The 19,891-nt window shown below is 37.2% G+C and overlaps 1 protein-coding gene across 2 annotated transcripts in view; it reads left to right on the top strand.

Moving 5' to 3' along the window:
- Positions 1-19,891, top strand: part of acox1 (acyl-CoA oxidase 1, palmitoyl) — a 41,806-nt gene that overhangs the window by 1,436 nt on the left and 20,479 nt on the right. The window contains exons 3-6 of one of the 2 annotated variants that reach the window (XM_079376608.1): positions 442-602; positions 14,057-14,164; positions 14,288-14,407; positions 16,039-16,154. In XM_079376608.1, coding sequence (XP_079232734.1) covers positions 442-602; positions 14,057-14,164; positions 14,288-14,407; positions 16,039-16,154 — 505 coding nt within the window. Of the gene's footprint in view, positions 1-441; positions 603-13,179; positions 13,341-14,056; positions 14,165-14,287; positions 14,408-16,038; positions 16,155-19,891 lie in introns of both variants that reach the window. The other variant, XM_079376607.1, reaches the window with a different exon arrangement.

Raw genomic sequence — 19,891 nt, 5'->3', positions numbered from 1 at the left:
GTAGAAAGGATTGTAAATCCTTTTCCACCAAACCAACAGTATGATGTTGCAAAAAAGGCTTGTGAGTAGCATGAAAGCTAATTACAATTTGCAGTCAAAGTCAAGTTCCAAAGTGTTTGCATAGACAGCCTGAGCAAAGGTCTGAGGTTAAAAGTGTGTCAAAGGGAATTAGAGTTTACCAACTCCTATTCTCAAACTGAAAAAGTTGAAGCATAGTTAAAAATGCACTTTTAAAACATATTCAGCACTATGCTGCGCTAATTTATGTAGCTATTGTTTACTGTTAATTAATTAATAATTAAAAGCAGGTCTATGTAAATGTGTAAATACATTTGCCTTTAAAAAAAAGCACTTCGGAAAACCAGTGTAAATTTCTGTAACTGCATATCTGTATGTATCTCTACTTTTTAAAAAATATATATGTTTTTTCTTATTCTGCAGTATTGCGAAGGGTGTGTATCAAGAGCCCTTAGGTGTCCATTACGTCATGTTCATTCCCACCTTAAACAGCCAGTGCACAGCTGAACAGCGCAAAAAATGGATCCCGTTAGCCGAGTCATTCCATATGTTAGGCACCTATGCTCAGACAGAGCTGGGGCACGGTCAGTTCCTCTCTCTCAGACAATTATGGGAAATGTGTTTTTTTTTTTATTTAATTTTTTTTATTTAGGCCGAATTGAAACTGTTGTACTCTTTGGGTTCAGCGCTAACAGTGTTAAGTATGACCCTTGCAGGTGTTGACAGCTCAGTATGGTCATATTCTAATTGTTTACTGTCTACTAATCATACAGACATTAAGATTGCAAGTCAGCCATGGCTTATGTTTATCTCGGTTGCTAAGTCTGCGCTTGCTTTTGGTGTATGTCGTTCTATGAAATCTCTTATTACTTGCCAGTTATAGTTGATACTGTTTTGTACTTACTCTTTAGAAAAATGGTTCTGAACAGTACCAGATTAGGCTTCTTCTGCAATAACAGAACCCTTTTTGGTGCTAAATAGAACCTTTTTTATAAGGTTCCTAAGGGTGTTTTCACATATAGTCCATTTTAAAATAACCAAAACCAGCGTAGGAATGCTGGAGTCTGACCTGGAAAACTTGAAAGTGGACAGGGAAGGGGGTGAGGAAGACCTGGCAATCCCTGATCATGTCACCAGTCAAGACGTTCGTAGAGCTTTAACAACACATTTCAGTCATATTTAAAATAAAAAGGGAACATTATATATAAAGTTAATTCAACTTCCTTATCCCTGATGTTTTAATAGATTGTGCTGGTTTTAACCCTGTGAGAAAATCTTTTTATTTAGTTAACTCTTATGAAGAGATTTTTAAAGAAGAGCGTTAAGCCAAATACAGTTTTAGAGTTTTTAGCAAAAATAAATTGTAAAAATCTGATAAAATTTTTCTCGCCATGATAATAGTCACAGAAGCTGGCATGGTGTTAAACACAAACAACAGTGAACTTCCTTATTTCTCTGATAAGATAGTATTAAAATGTTTCTTTGCTCCTAAGTTATTTATTTATTTTTTGTTTTTTGAAAATTCACAATAATACTGAATGCTTCATTCTGATTGGCTGGCAGGTATGCACTAACACCATTTAATGCATAGGTAGTTCCAAGTTTAATCACCGTTCTATATTAATGCACTGCTTTCATTGATACACACGCATACACTCATCACTTGCACACAGAAATTGAAGATCACATTGCGCGCACACAGAAATATTCAGTTGCGCAGAAACTTGTTGTCAACACTGTCCCACCACCTTTATTAATATAATAGCTTAGATACTGAATCGCTACATTATATTTCTCTGCAACTAGGGGGTAAAATTGCTGTTTTTGAAGTAACTAAACGCACAGCTTCATTGTTTGCAGAGTGAGATGCATAGACCCAATTCATTCAACTTTAATCCCTCTCTCCCTCCTGATAATTAATTCAAATCAATGCTATAATTTATGCATTCAAATAAATGTGATCTTACCGCACTACTTCAACACTGTGTCTGATTTAAAGTGGGCAGAATGCTAGATCCAAGTCATGATTAAAATCATTTAATGCACAGCTAGTCGTAGATTGCTTAAATGACAACAAATTTGTTTTGTATTTATTTATTTATGAAAAATGTAACAAGACTGAAACATCTGACATTAAACCAGTAAATAATAAAATAATAATAATAAATGATACATATACATAAAAAAACATGGTTACACTTTATTTTGATAGTCCACTTTAGACATTCTACTAACTAGAAGTAACTTTGTAACTACATGTCGACTACATGTCAACTAATTCTCATTCATTTTTCAACTACATGTCTACTAACTCTGAGTAGTGTAGGTTTAGGGTTAGTAGAATACGTTTATATATACTTGCAATGTTTCTGATAGTCAGTGTGTTGTATGTTGTGGACCCATCAAAATATAGTGTTAGAAGATATTAAGCAGACTGTCTGCTAATACTCTAATGACTGCTAGTTGACATGTAGTTGCAAAGTTACTTACTGTTAGTAGAATGACTAAAGTGGAAAATATCGAAATAAAGTGTTACCAAAAACATATACAAATAATAAACTGTTTAGTTTAACCTCATGCATTAATGTTATATTTGTCCATACAAAGCGTACTGGGACCTCATTGCTTTCACAAATCAAGCGGAAATCAAAGAACAAATGGACCCACAAATGAACCTCTTTTTGGTGGTCTGGTAGTATGGTTTCCTTTTGGTTCCTTTTAGGGGTGTCTGAGATAACTTTCTTTGTTCACATATATGAGCTGAACAACTCTGAGAGCATTTGAGGGGCTCAAAGTAACTAGGGCCCAATCCCAATTCTATTTTATACCCCTTCACCTTACTCTTCCCCTTGTCCCTTGAAACAGAGTGTCAAGTGGTAGGGGTGAAAATATTCCCCTAAGAAATTGGACACCACTACTATACCGTTATACATCATCACATGTCATCCAGCTCCTACAATACACACACCTATACTGGTGTGCATTAGGGCCTTTAATTACCTTTCTATATTAATGCGCTACTTACTGACACACACACACACACACACAAATTGCGCAGCTCTCACATCCAGGAGCAAAGAAACTTGTCAATGCTCCCCCTCGACTTTTATTAATATCATAATTTAAATACTGAATCACAACATTATATTTTTATATAAAGCAGCCTATTTTTCAAATATTATATCGCAGCATTCAAACTCACCAAAATTTTAACAGGTTTCTTAATCCAAATGCGATCATGATACCTTCGTCTACAGAGTGTTGTGAGAATTTTTCTCTGGAAAAACTAAAAACATTAGGTCCAGGTTTCGTGAGTAAGATGGAAAGGAGATGACTTTATTAATGTCAACACTTTTGATGAGTTTGATCTAGGTCATATTATTGCTCAATTGAAACATATATTGAAACGGATATTTTGCCTTCAGGTTTACTTGGTGCTGATTTTGTTGGGCGTAGTATTACATCTATTGTGAACTGTAGCCTTTCCATCATGTCTTAAGCAAGCAGTCGTTCAGCCCCTTCTCAAGAAGTCTGCTTTGGACGATTTCACGAGTTACCGGCCAATTTCAAAGCTGCCTTGTATTTCAAAAATATTGGAGAAAGAGCTAGGTTTTATCTCAGCTGAGTGCTTTCTTTACTGAAAATTATGTGCTAGATGCTTTTCAGTCTGGTTTCAGGGTAGGACATGGCACTGAATCAGCTTTAGGGCTGTCGCGATTCGTCGATTTTAGTCGACTAGTCGATTTTTAAAAATCGTTGACTTCATTTTGCTCGTGTGGATTTACCGGCAAAATACCGGAAGTGGCGCATTTCACGGACGAAAATCCATAAAACTCATTATTAGACTATTTTCCAAGGTTGCATGATGTATTAAACCCATTTAAAAATCATAATTAAGCGTAATTTTGAATTCACAAACGCTATGATTTAATCAAATCATTATATGCGATGCAGTTCACACAGTATGTGCTTTATTTACATGTGGAGCGACTCAAACTCCATCTCTGCATGTTGTTGTGAGTTTGGTTTATTATAGCGTTCATCTGGGAACGCAATGTGCGCCATTTCAACAGATTTGTGAGGTAAATCATTTATAAATCTACACAAACACAGGAGAATACATCGCGATTTCAAAATAAAAGCTCAAACTCTCATCTAGTTTACACGTTTTGATGTCCATTGTCCACATATTCATTTCATTACAGCGGCTATAGCATTTCTCTCCTAAAGAAATGGCCAAATATTAAAGATTAAGTGGACATTTGAATTAAATGGTGCTTGGTCAATATTAAACAAGGATTAGCTCGTGCAGTAATGTGTAAAAACAGGGCGCCCCCTGCAGACCTTTGCTGTAATGCGTAATGTACATTAGCTGTTGTTTTTAGTACATTTATGTATTTTAACAGTTTTGTTCAATAAAACCATATGATTTCTTGCTTTTGATACTTTATTTGAAATAATTATTATTGCATCATTGCTATTATATATGTATTTTAAGTTATTTTAAAAGCTATTGTTCACTTACATCTATGTTTATTACCACAAAATGATTTATTATAATTATAGGGCCCTATGAAATCATTTTGTGGTTATTTCCAAATTCAGTTTTTCCATTTACATTTTTCTATACTCTGTTTTAATGGTTAGATTAATTTTTTTTAATCAAAACGCCTGTCTAATTAATTGTGTTTTACAGTTTTATCTTTACCTAATTCTGTTTTCCATTATTTTCTGGATTCTATTTTAATGGTTCCATTAAATTGTAATAATCAAAAGCATCTCCAATTAATTTATTTTATATTTTTCTAAAAAAGATTTTTCACCTAAATAAATTCTGGTAAATAATATTTCTCGTAAATACTCCTTTAAAAAGTGTTTTTTTGATTATAATTTTATTGTTAGTAGATTAGAACACGTGGATATGTTGTCTTTCTTGTCATTGCATGCTCGACTGCCATATATGCTTTCTCTGTAATATGGGCAGTAGTGTGCCACCTTTAGAAGGAAGCAATGGTGAAGACTTCGACCCATGAGAGAATGGGGATAAATGTGTAGACACACAGGCTGAAGACACACGCGTCATGCAGATCAATGAGCTCAATGGGTCCGCCACACACACAGCACTCCTTGATCGACATCTTCTATTTTCTATCTTCCTCCTCCTTCTTGCTGCTGAATCACAGATGGTGAGCAGAGAATATTGCGTTGTCCTCTTAAGGCGCAGTCAACGGCTAGAAATGCTTGTCTGCTTCATGAACATCAATGGTGCTGAACGCCAGGTGCACCCCTAACTTGAGTGCTCAACCACCATTGGCCAGTGATTTACATTGGCACAATGCAACCAGGCTTCAGTGTTTGAGTAAGGAGGGGGATAAAACCACTAAAGCGTTAGCATGCAATACTGAGAGACAGACTTGAAAGGAAACCATAATCAGTGAGAATGTAAGAGAAAAGTCTGTAAGAAGGAAAGAGCAGAAGGTATTGAAGAGAATAATGGCTTCTTTGTACAGAGTGTCATTGAGAGGGAGGAAAAGTATCTGCTGAGAATCTAGGGCAGATAGGATAGGTCACCCTATTGTCTCTCTCTCTCATAAGTAAATGTTGAGTGTTATGCGAGAGACACTTTGAAACCGTTTGATAGAGGTGTGGACTATTTATTCTTTAATATGAATATGAATTAGCTAGAGAGATCTAACATAGTTTTTATTTTAGCATGATTTGAAACATATTTTTGGAAAACAAAACTTGACAAATATGAAAAGAACAAAATCTCTGAAGCTGTTTAAGTAGATATATTTAATAAGTTTAATATGTTTATTTAAGTCCCATGCCTTGCCATTGAAGAGAACCTGTTTTAAAGGGATAGCTCATCCAAAAATTTTAATTTTGTCATCATTTACTTTTAGGGGTACGGTGAGCAGGACGGGACATGCTCGGTTCAATTAGTTTTGTCGTGGTCACGACATATTAACTCGTGGGAATGTGATGATATGTTGAATGACATGCTTATGTCGTGGCCAGGTGATGTGAAGTCATGGCCTCGAGACTAGGGATGTAATAATACCGATACTGGAAAAATACCAATATATATTATAGTTCAAACGGTACGATATCATAATTTTGCTCAATTCGGTATTTCATACGCTGTTGTTGTTTGCGGAGTGCATCTGTAGGCGGCAGTGCTTCCCAAATTGCTGCGCAGCTGGTAAATGTGACAACAGAACAACACGGATTAAGCAGATGAAACTCTATCAACACGCCTAAAATTAATAAGAGAACAGTAGAAGTGAAATATGGCATTACTTTGCATACAAAACAGATGATAAAGGTGAACGAACTGACCTTACTGCACCTGTATGCAAGCGTTGCTATAAATCATGTGTTGCCAGGAGGCAAAACATCAAATCTTGCTAAGCATTTGTTGCTTGTTCATCCTGATCTTTACAGATAATTAAGAGATCAACAGGTGAGGGCATCTGTCACGAATCTGGTCCATGCTCTCCCGATTAACCACCACTAGAGGTCACCCGTTCACCACTATGACTTTTTCACTCACAACACATTGGACTCAATTTCCCATAATCCTTTGCACTGACGACATTCACAGCTGTTCACTATTTCGCCCACACCTGATCACCATTTTCCAATCACCACCACACGCCATATAAGCCTGGGACTTGCTCTTGCTCAGGTCCGAGTATTGTTAGCGTTTATCACTAACCCAGCGATAGCAACTTTACAGAGCCATAGTTTTCATAGTCTTGCCTTGCCTTGTTTTCCTTTCCGTGTCTGACCCTGCCCGTGTTTTCTGGATTTACCCCTTTGCCTCTGCCGTTTGGACTCTGTTCGCTCCCCGTTTGGATTATTGCTTTCGTTTCTGGATTATCTCTCTGCCTTGCCCCTTTGGATACTGTTTGCCGATTGTTGACCCACGCTTGCTCCACGGATTGCTGTGTCTTGCCCTTGCCATACCTGTTTGCCACTGTCTGACCCTGCCTGTTTCTGACCATGTTTAATAATAAAGCTTTGCATATGGATCCGCATGTCTCACGTCTCGTCAGCCCCGTAACAGAATCATTCATAAATTCAGATTTAATTTGAACTTTTATTAAAGTTATTTAATAAAATATTTATTTATTAAAGTCACCTACATAAGATGTGATACAGTAACAACGAAAGCTCAAACGTGCGTGTGTGTGACACGTTATAGAACCAGTGAAGTTTTGGTCACGTAAAATATGCACTTGCATTTCATACAGTCGAATAATAATTGAATTTGAATTAAGCAAGAGTTTTGCTATATTCATTTTAGTGTCAATAATATGATGTTTCTGCCAAGCTGCCGACCGCTAATATGAAGCAGCCAAGAGAGCGAGAGTGAGATTTATATTTAATGCTTTTTTTTTCTGTCTGAGAGAGAGAGAAATAATAACATGATTTTGAATGTTACTTTGACTGTTAGAATAACACTTTACAATAAAGCAACATTTGTTGCATTAATTGCATTACTTCAGTTGTATTTCTTCAAACTCGGTCAAAATGTAACCTATGTTCCCTGTAGGTTTTTTGTTTCAATTTGATACAAAAGTATTAAGATAAGAATAGTTTATTATTTTAATATATACATTTTTTATAAAATTGTTTTCAATTCACTTATCTTTTGAGGCTAGTTATTTGTCACCTATGGTTGGATTTAGTATTGATACCGAGGTATTACGTTCTGGTATCGTACCGAGGCCAAAAGTATGGTATCGAGCCATCCCTACCCGAGACCCTATGTTGAGGGAACAACATCCATTTCTCGTGGCCACTACTTATGTTGAGGGAACGACATATTTTCTCGTGGCCATGTGCTTAATGTGTAAACAAACCTGTGTGACCATAGCAACCTGGGATTATCAGAGAGGGATTTATTAATATTTTTATTTTGAATGAATAAATTCTTATAGAATTTATTACGTTATTAAATTATTATATTAACCATATGCCTAGGCTACCAGACTGTATTGTGCGTGATGTAGACAGCTTTTGAATGAAGCTTATCATGAATAAATGTTACATAAATTACATAAAATGAAATAGGCCTACAAGAGAACATTTGGTCACACTTTATATTAGGGGGCCTTAACTACATGTACTTACAGCAGAAATAAGTACAATGTACTTATTGTGGTTATATTGTATTGCAAAACACTTTTGCTGCTATTGAGGTGGGTTATGGATAAGGTTAGGGACAGGTTTGGTGGTATGGGTAGGTTTAAGGCTGGGTTAAGATGTAAGGAATGGGTCAACAGTGTAATTATACATTTAATTATAGAAATTAATTACAGATGTAACCACATATAGCTAGATCTTAAACAGTGGATCGTTTAGCATTGTTATATATCACAATTGCCCAGTAAATCTGCTCAGTGTAAAGAAGTGTTAAGCCATTATAGAGGTAACAGAACAATTACTGTAAACTGCTTTTAAACGATGTGTATTGTGGATGCTATGCAAATAAATAATGAACCAAGTTGAAGATTAATATTAGAGATGCCGAGCAATGATAAGCGATCAAATAAATGAATGAATGAAACTTAATCCTTACAAACAAGGATCAAAGAGCTGCCACAGATAATATTTCCATATATGCTTTTCTTTTATTTGTAGTGTGAGGGCAAACAGTTTAATGCAAATCGCTGTATATATTAAATCTACAGAGATCAATTATGAAGTCATATCTTAATTGAGTTGTTACCGAGTTTCAGTTTAACTTTCATCCGAGTTCCGTAGCGAATGTAGACATTTTATAGGCATTGTAGACATTTAATAATATATTAAATATTATTTGATGTTTATGTGATTCAACTTAAGATCGCGTTGAATGATTAACGCTTACTGTATCAACATAGCGTTAATCAAAAGCAGAGGTATTTCATGCAGACACTGATAAGGCCTATGGCATCTATTAATGTCTGCAGGAAATACCTCTGCTTTTTCAGCTTTCTAAGGCTGAAAAAAGCACGTTTTTCACACCGGCCGTGCAAAGGGCTATGGCAAATGATGTAAAGTGAGCCTTAACCGCTCCAACGCGATCTTAAGTAGAATAATAGAAATATTAAATAATATCAATGTCTATATTCACTATATTATCCAGTCTCCGCTGTAGCTCCCATGACCTAAATTCCCAGAATGCATTGCCGCTGTGATGACACATTCCCAGACTCTATACTGTGGAGATGTCAGCGTCTGTTGCAAAGATGAAGCCAACACTGACTCTCCATCTCAGCAAAGAATACTAGTTTAATTATAAATAATAATAATAAAAAAATCTCCTTTCTGTTTTTCCTGACACATTCATAGTCATTACTTTTGCTGGTGCTTTGCGGGAAAACTTAGGCTAGCTAGCTATTAAAGGCTCATTATGGTTTAGTATTTAAATAATTAGCCGACTAAAAAAAATATTTAGTCGGGGCAGCCCCAATTTTAATCCAGTACTCCTTCTATAACTCTTGCGGCAGCTGCACTGAAGGCTCACTCACTTCTACTGCCAATGGCAAGGACTCTAAACCAGAGATGGTCTTACAGAGATGGGAGATGAGAGATGAGAGGGTCCGTATTACTTATTATTGGAGAAAGTGTAACGGTGAACTAGTACTTGGAGTTGTGCGACACTCAATCACCGTTTACCATAGGATACCATAGGAATGAATGAGAAGGGCCGCAAGCTGAATCCCAACTGTCACAATAAGTCAGTAGTAGTGATCGACCGATATTTTTTTTTATAACCGATACCGATACCAATTATTTGCATGTTTATGTGCCCGATAACCGTTATGCAGAACCGATATTTATTTACTGTTATAAAGTAAATAAATGACTGCGTGAAGCAAGTCCATACTTCACTTTGGTTTTTCCTCCTTTCAGTCGTCTTAACAAATTTTTTTTGGAGAATTAGCAGTCTTTCATGCAGGGCTCTAGACTCATTCTTCCCACTGATCTCACTTTTGCGACTAACTTTCTCAGTTGGTCGCTCGAGCACATAATTTGGTTGCAATTTGTTTTTTGTTTTTTTTGTTTTTGCTACAACATTTGATTAATCAATGCATGCTGATGAACTTTTATCATAGTTTATAGTTATATGGTAATGAAAGTGTTCAACATTCAACTGATTCTTTTTCAGGGGAAGTCGTGGCCTAATGGTTAGAGAGTCGGTCTTGTAATCCGAAGGTTGCGGGTTCGAGTCTCCGGCCGGCAGGAATTGTAGGTGGGGGGAGTGAATGTCCAGCGCTCTCTCCACCCTCAATACCACGACTGAGGTGCCCTTGAGCAAGGCACCGAACCCCCAACTGCTCCCCGGGCGCCGCAGCATAAATGGCTGCCCACTGCTCCGGGTGTATGTTCACGGTGTGTGTGTGTTCACTGCTGTGTGTGTGCACGTTGGATGGGTTAAATGCAGAGCACGAATTCCGAGTATGGGTCACCATACTTGGCTGAATGTCACTTCACTTCACTTTTTCACTTCATCGGAATTATTTGTGATTTAAATTTTGTGAACAGGAATTCCTTTTTTCGTGCCACTTTCACTATCAAATTTGCGATCTTGGTGTCACATTTTACAAGAAAAGGTAATTGTCTGTTTTGCTACACCTTTCACTTTTTAAGAATAAAACAAAAGATGGATTCATTGTTATTCTTAATTAAAAAGCACAACAACAATAAAACAGTAGGTTACAATGACAAACTAGCTTACATAACATTTATCAACAAAAATGAATAAGACTAGGCATGGCACAGGACACATCACATGCTGTACTATAAAACTGTAGGGAAGTCGTGGCCTAATGGTTAGAGAGTCGGACTCGTAATCCAAAGGTTGCGGGTTTGAGTCTCGGGCCGACAGGGATTGTAGGTGGGGGGAGTGAATGTCCAGCCTCCACCCTCAATACCACGACTGAGGTGCCCTTGAGCAAGGCACCGAACCCCCAACTGCTCCCCGGGCGCCGCAACATAAATGGCTGCCCACTGCTCCGGGTGTGTGTTCACGGTGTGTGTGTGTGTTCACTGCTGTGTGTGTGCACTTTGGATGGGTTAAATGCAGAGCACGAATTCCGAGTATCACCATATTTGGCAGTATAAAAAAATAAAAATATTACAGAGTATATTACAGAATGTTTAGCAAACTCTGAGGAAGCAAATAAATATTCATATATATATTGTTTTTAATTAAGGAAAGCATCCATAGCATAACGTGAGGTAAACAGCAAAGACAACAAGCTTCTCAAAACGAAAACCTAAAACTAAAAAGAAAGTAAAAGTAAAAAACTAAAAAGAAAGTAAAACTAAACTGGCTGTCGCTGACAGGACTTGCATGTTTTTTTCTACAAGAACACCAGCATGTTCACCTTCTCTGGTTTAAGAAGCTGTCTTTTACTTTAGTTTGAAAACAAAATCCTCCGTTACGCTCCGTCCGCGACGCGCACCTTCGCGCTCGTGCTGAGGTGGCGAGTATAAACCAGGCTCTACCCACGAAGCGCTCACGCTGAAAGCGCCTCTCTTGACATGATCAGTGAAATCTGACTCCTGCTACAATGTGCCGTGGCTCTGCAGCGCGTGCTGTATGAAGCAGACGCTTTGGAGCAGCGCAGACCATGCACTCACACAAGTGCGACCACAAAAAATTTCCATTTTGGTCGCAGTCTAGAGCCCTGTCATGTTAAATTTAATATTCGTATTACAACAATAAAAAACATTTTATTTATAAAAAGCTTTAGCAGCAACACTAATATTAGCAGTAAGCAAAATAAACGTAGAATGTCTAATGTTTTCAAATGGAGAAAATAAATAAAGGACAGTTTTAGTAGGTTTATAAGCTGTTTAATAGGCTAAAGAGTGAAGAATAATTCACTGGATGATGTTAATTCACTGAATAATATTCTCTGGAATATTGGAATATAAACATTGTATTTTATTGCATTTCTCAACTGGCATGTTATATTTTTTGTCGTTCTAAACTATTCTGTTGACAGCACGGATATTATTCGGTTTATCTATGCATTTACACAGAACTATAGGCTACTCAAACTGCGATCGATTGCAGAGATAATAATTAATTCATTTCCATAGAGTTGTATTAATTAAGATGTTTATAAACGAAGTAATGGTTATATATTAAGTGTTAATACAATTTAGGGTGCTTCAAAAAAGTGAATCTTGTTAAAAGTTACATGCAGTGGCCGTGCTGAGCATTTCTTGAGCATCAACCGCTGAGTGAACTGAATTAACATTTTTCAAGTTGTCAGACACTACTGCATATATTGCGGTTCAGTTAAAATGAAGAGAGAGAATATTACTTGTCTGTTGTGATATGGTAATAAATAATACTTCCATAGAAAGACACTTAAATAGGCCTACTCCTATTACTTTTGAAAAGAGACATGGCCATTAACATAACTGTATCCTCTACACAAGGCATTTCACAGCGCATTAGGCATTGATATCAAGGCATTACCTTGATATCAATTTAATGTCAAATATTAGTTACGATGCTGTAACATTTTAAACTCAGTTTGGATAGCAATTTCTTCCAGTGGTAATTGGGTGAAAATAGGAAGTTAATCCCACACTAAAATTGGTTTAATGTATACGTGGGCCAGTATGTTTGGCGGTCAATTTACATTAAATTTACGTCATTCCAAGTTTTTGACATCAGTTGGATTTCCATGTTTTACCTTGTTTTTGATGTCAATTTTGATGTCAATTTGATATCTTTTCAACATCATTTGCCCAATGGTGCGTGCTTGGACTCTGATGATTGCCGCTTGTGGCTATATTTATATTTATTATTGTTGTTATTTGTTTGAATTAATTGAATTGTAAATCGTTATTAAATCCAATGTTTAATCTGCATGACCTGCTTAAATGATTTTTCTCCTTTTGTTTTTGTCATTTTGTTTAATCCCATTCTATATCCATACAAACCCACATTTTTTAATCTACTCCCTATATGGCATCTGAAATTATTTCATATTCAATATTCTTCATATTCAATCCCATGATTGTTTCTCTGCTATCTAAATAAATCTTCTGCTTTTCTACTCTTTCTACTTGCTTTTCTATCTCTTCCTGCACCTTTATTTTTTTAATGCTCCGCTCAACTTTACCCCTGCCCTACCAAAGCTGTGTGCACCGGGGGCGTCCAGAGCCCCTTGACCTGCACTTGGGCATGTTCCTGCCGACGCTGTTGAACCAGTCCTCACCTGCACAACTGGAAGCTTTCTTCATGCCAGCATGGAATTTGGAGATTATTGGCACCTACGCGCAGACTGAGATGGGGCACGGTAACAAATTTGGCACTCACTTATTGCAATACTGAGGCACTGGTTTGCATTGGATCCTGTGGTCTTATACACTACTGGATTACAGAATTTCACAATCACATTGTTGGATGATCCAGAGTCAGTGATTTATACTATCTTGGAACATTGCCCAAGTTGAAAAGGAGAGAACTGGCCTAACAAAGTGTGTGCAATCAATATTTGCTGTTTGCATGCACAAACCTTTTAAGTAAAACCTTGCCAGAATTTTATAGTTTTTTAACTCCTCACTATCAGCTCTGTGTCTATGTTGTTTATGCACTGGCAACTAACATTTGGAGGAATTTATACTGAGCAGCATGAGCTCAATTATTATAAGCAATTTACTTACAGTAAACAAATTGTATATAACTAAAACATGAATCATGTTACAAAAATGGCTTAGGCTTTTGTTTTGTTGATAAAGAGTTTTTTTTTCTTGCTGTCACACACCTTACAAGGGTTAACTTAACCTTGCTGTTTAAATGGAAACATTATGAATACTGTTACACTGAACCACCAAGGGGATAAGAGCTTGTATGTCCTCATGTTCATTTACTCAGTTCCAGATATTTGTTTAAATAATAAGTAATATTTGACTTGTGAACTGCATTAAATATGAATGAATTTCACTTTGATTTTCTTGCATTAGATCTGTAGTAAGTTGTCTGTGTTGTTTTGCATGTATTTCATCCTTTTAGGTACACACATCCGTGGTCTTGAAACCACTGCTACTTACGACCCTTCCACTCAAGAGTTTGTTTTGAACAGTCCAACAATCTCCTCTATTAAATGGTGGCCAGGTGGATGTGAGTAAGCTATGTTCAAATCACATAATTTTATGTTAAATATTAGACTGCACTGTGCACAACTGATTATATAATTTTAATTTTTTATAATTATCATTTTTTTCTCTGTGTTTGACTTTGTAGTGGGTAAAACCGCAAATCATGCTATAGTCTTGGCTCAGCTGTACACGCAGGGCAAGTGTCATGGCCTACATGCCTTTATCACACCCATTCGCTGTATGAAGACACACATGCCACTGCCAGGTACAGAATCTTGAGTAATCTTGGTATAGTTGTGTGATTTATATATGTGGAGATGTAGATTAGAGGATGTGTGAGGTTTTGCTTGTTTTTTGATATGTATGACTATAAGACTGTTTAGATGGGCTGTAGTGATTATATAGGATGTTTCACAATTCCAAGAACGCAAAGAACAGTCTTGTGTTCTCGTGGAGGCTTGCCAGACCTTAAAAGAACAAACTCGGAAGGACGCTAGAACACAGAACGCATCCTTGTGAGAATTGATATGCCAATGAAAAGAATGAAAGGCTTTCTTTCTTCATTAAAATGATTCAAAACAAAACAACAAATATTTACTTTCACGAGCCATCACATATTTGCACACTTGCAGCGGGAATCTCTTAAGTGAGAAGAGAATTTTAAAGCTCACAGGCTTCCGTACATCGTCACAAGGACATAAGATCGCATTAGAACACATTGAGAAATGGATGACAATCACTTGTTGCCTTTATGGGAATTGTATGCCAATATGTAGGCCAATGTTTTTATTGGTTAGACGTACTTTTCTTCAGTGCAGTCACCTGCTATTGTTTTGCTGTGTAATTGGACCAAAAACCCTTTTGATCTGCCTTGCATAGAGAGTATTGCAGTTTTAAAGCTATTGTTTCAAACTATGTTTTAGATATTAAAGGGTCACCCCAAAATGAAAATTAGCCTGTGTTTCACTCACCCTCGAGGCATCCTATCCTTTCTTCTTTCAGAGTTAAGTATTAAAAATTGTCCTGGCTATGCCAAGAGTTATCATTGCAGTCGGCGGGTGTATCTGTTGAACAGTCCACAAGACATCAAATAAAGCGCATGCATCCATAATAAAACTTTTTATTTTTTATGGATGCATGCTTTATTTGACATTTTGTAAACTGTTCAACAGAAACACCTGCCGACTGCAATGATAACTCTTGGAACAGCCAGGACAATTCTTAATATAACTCCGATTGTATTTGTCTGAAAGAAGAAAGTCTTATACACATTGGAATGCCTCGAGGGTGAGTAAAACACAGGCAAATTTTCATTTTAGGGTGAACTAACCCTTTAAGATTTATATATTTGTAAATTTTGATGTTTTGGTAGTAGCTGTCTTAGATTTTAAAGTCAAATGACCATTCAATAGCACCAATTGAAAAAGAACATTTCAATAACTTATACATGGCGATTTGTTGGATTTGCAAGAGGAGGGTGTGGTTGTGAAATTTCACAAATAAAAAAAAAATCCTCTAAGGACCTATCACGCCACTAAATTTGCTAAACTTGACAGTGACAGTACCGCATGGCAAACAGTAACTGACAGTCTAAAACAGCATATACCCGCCATAAATTGAAAATAACTTTTTTTCTTTTTGTAGTAATAGACTTTATAATAATGTACAATATTTGAATAATAATAATAATTATTATTATTATTCAAGTCATTCTGCCCTGACAATGTTTATAAATGTATATACAGTGTTTTTCTTTTAATATTATTTGACATCTCGACATTTAGACAGTCAGATGTTTCATCATTTATTTAGTAATCTTATTTATGTGTTACATGTGTACAGAATGTAGTCTTCAATATTTAAGCCACTATTTTCAAATATGTTGTGTTTGAACAGGTGTGGTGGTCGGTGATATTGGCCCCAAATTTGGATTTGATGAGGTGGATAATGGCTACTTGAAACTGGAAAATGTCAGGATTCCACGTGAGAATATGCTGATGAAGTATGCCAAGGTCAGCAGATCCTGCTCACATGTTTATAGTTTATTAACAAAATCAAGGAAGATCTCTAATTTTAAATAGGCCTAGTTTACAATTATGTTTGCTAATTTGTTTGTTACAGTTAGGTTTTTTACTGAAGCCTCATAATTATTGTATTGTTTGATTGATTGTGTGTGTGTGTATGTTTTGGGAATGTACTGTTGAATTGTTTTGTATTGATTTATAATGTATAGTTGAAAAGGTGGCAGATGAATTTCCCCTTTGACAGGAATTAATAAAGCTTTCTAACCTAACCTAACCTATATTCAGAGATGGGCACAAATACATCAAAATGTATTTAAAATAAAAATACAAAATACTGTGTGGAAAAATGTATTTAAATACAAATACAAATACATTATTTTGTATTTTGAAAATACACAAAATACATTTTTGTGTATTTTACAGTAAATTACTGTAAAACAAATCCAATTCATCAGTATACTACTGTAATTCATTCATTTTAATATAGATTTCATTAGATTTGATTATTTTTATATAGAATTCATTTTATTTTTTACTCTACATAGGTATTACTGGCATTCAATTAAAACAGACGCAAAAATGACAAAATATCAAATTCTTTATTTAAAACATTGCATGTATAACACTTCAAAATACAGTTTTCCAAGGCTGGAACAGTGCATCTTCACCATTTCTCCTGTCTTAGGATGTTTTGTAGTGCATTATGTTGTGTCCTCTGGATTTATCCTCACAAAGAGTCCTTAGGCAACAGAAACATAATGAGGGAAAAAAGACAAGCAGCCCAAGAATACATACAGTATCTCACAGAAGTGAGTACACCCCTCACATTTTTGTAAATATTTTATTATATCTTTTCATGTAACAACACTGAAGAAATGGCACTTTGCTACAATGTAAAGTAGTGAGTGTACAGCTTGTATAACAGTGTAAATTTGCTGTTCCCCTTAAAATAACTTATCACACAGCTATTAATGTCTAAACCGCTGGCCACAAAAGTGAGTACACCCCTAAGTGAATATGTCCAAATTTGGCCCAAAGTGTCAATATTTTGTGTGGCCACCATTATTTTCCAGCAATGCCTTAACCCTCTTGGGCATGGAGTTCACCAGAGCTTCACAGGTTGCCACTGGAGTCCTCTTTCACTCCTCCATGATGACATCACGGAGCTGGTGGATGTTAGAGACCTTGCGCTCCTCCACCTTCCGTTTGAGGATGCCCCACAGATTACCTTTACCCTCAGCTTCTTTAGCAAGGCAGTGGTCGTCTTGGAGGTGTGTTTGGGATCGTTATCATGTTTGAATACTGCCCTGCGGCCCAGTCCCTGAAGGGAGGGGATCATGTTCTGCTTCAGTATGTCACAGTACATGTTGGCATTCATGGTTCCCTCAATGAACTGTAGCTCCCCAGTGCCGGCAGCACTCATGCAGCCCCAGACCATAACACTCCCACCACCATGTTTGACTGTAGGCAAGACACACTTGTCTTTGTTCTCCTCACCTGGTTGCCGCCACACACGCTTGACACCATCTGAACCAAATAAGTTTATCTTGGTCTCATCAGACCACAGGACATGGTTCCAGTAATCAATGTCCTTAGTCTGCTTGTCTTCAGCAAACTGTTTGCGGGCTTTCTTGTGCATCATCTTTAGAAGAGGCTTCCTTCTGGGACAACAGACATGCAGACCAATTTGATGCAGTGTGCGGCATATGGTCTGAGCACTGACAAGCTGACCCCCCCACCCCTTCAACCTCTGCAGCAATGCTGGCAGCACTCATACGTCTATTTCCCAAATACAACCTCTGGATATGACGCTGAGCACGTGCACTCAACTTCTTTGGTCGACCATGGCGAGGCCTGTTCTGGGTGGAACCTGTCCTGTTAAACCTGTCCTGTATGGTCTTGGCCACCGTGCTGCAGCTCAGTCTCAGGTTCTTGGCAATCTTCTTATAGCCCATGCCATCTTTATGTAGAGCAACAATTCTTTTTTTCAGATCCTCAGAGAGTTCTTTGCCACGAGGTGCCATGTTGAACTTCCAGTGACCAGTATGAGAGAGTGAGAGCGATAACACCAAATTTAACACACCTACTCCCCATTCACACCTGAGACCTTGTAACACTAACGAGTCACATGACACCGGGAAGAGAAAATGGCTAATTGAGCCAAATTTGGACATTTTCACTTAAGGGTGTACTCACTTTTGTGGCCAGCGGTTTAGTTAATGGTTAATGGCTGTGTGTTGAGTTATTTTGAGGGGACAGCAAATTTACACTGTTATACAAGCTGTACACTCACTACTTTACATTGTAGCAAAGTGTCATTTCTTCAGTGTTGTCACATGAAAAGATATAATAAAATATTTACAAAAATGTGAGGGGTGTACTCACTTCTGTGAGATACTGTAGCCATCTGCAAAACCCAGGTGCTGCTCCAAAACGTGGCCACCACCTTTGCTCACCATCCATTTTGTTAGTGACAGAAATGTCTTCTCTGGAAAACAAGTAGAAATGACACACTTTTAAAAGGCAAACCCCATGCAGAATACTCAAACCTCTCAAAACCATAGTTGTTCTCGTACCATGAATCGTGTCAATCCAAATGTAAGAAATTAGGAAAATAAAACAATCTCAATAGAATGGCGCCAAAGAGGCCGTTACATCAAATACAGTAGTCTCTGTATGTGGGGTCTGACGTCACAGAAAATTCCCATGGTGCAAAGGGTACTACAGTTATTTACTGTTAAGGGAATTTGCAGCATTATACTGGGTGATATACAGTTAATAACTGCAGAAATTACAGAAATGTCTTAACAGTGTAGCTAGTTGATAAATCCAAAATCTGACCAAAAAAAACCTAACAAGACTGACTAGTGCTAAAGCTATGTTCCCGTTGCTAGTACTAGTTTTGCTAGTTTTTTTTTTTTTTTAACCACAAAAGCAAGATCACCTTGTTTTAATGTTAAAGTCATGCACATAGTGCAATAACCATTTCAAGCATTTTGCATAGGTTATACACAGCAAAACAGCATGTATTTGACTGAAAATCCAGAATCATCAACAAGCTAACTATAAAGATAGCACTATGAATGATGATGTAGTTGTCAACAAATGGGATGCCACATTTTATTCAAAATGAAATAATAATAATAATAATTCACTACATTTATATAGCGCTTTTCTGGGTACTCAAAGAGCTTTATATAGAATGGGGGAATCTCCTCAACCACCACCAGGCATCCTCAATCACCACCTGGATGATGCGACGGCAGCCATAGTGCGCCAGAACGCCCACCACACACTAGCTTATTGGTGGAGAGGAGACAGAAAAATGAAGCCGATCAGTGTATGGGGATGATTTTAATGACCACAGAGAGTCAGGACCTCGGTTTAATGTCTCATCCGAAGGACGGTGCTTGTTGACAGTATAGTGTCCCGTCACTATACTGGGGCATTAGGACCCACACAGACCACAGGGTGAGCACCCCCTGCTGGCCTCACTAACACCTCTTCCAGAGGCTACCTAGTTTTCCCAGGAGGTCTCCCATCTAGGTACTGACCAGGCTCAACCCTGCTTAGCTTCAGTGGGCAACCAATCTTGGGCTGCAGGGTGATATGGCTGCTGGCTGATATCTTAAATATCTACGATTTTGGTTTTAATAAGATTTTCCCAGGAAACCTGGCACTCTCCATGATTCATATTCTTTCCAACAGTAAAGCACTTGAATGCA

The sequence above is a fragment of the Barbus barbus genome (assembly GCF_936440315.1).
Source record: "Barbus barbus genome assembly, chromosome: 25".
In the NCBI taxonomy this organism is placed as follows: domain Eukaryota; kingdom Metazoa; phylum Chordata; class Actinopteri; order Cypriniformes; family Cyprinidae; genus Barbus; species Barbus barbus.
The sequence above is the reverse complement of the archived record's forward strand: the minus strand, read 5'-3'. Positions and strand labels throughout refer to the sequence as shown.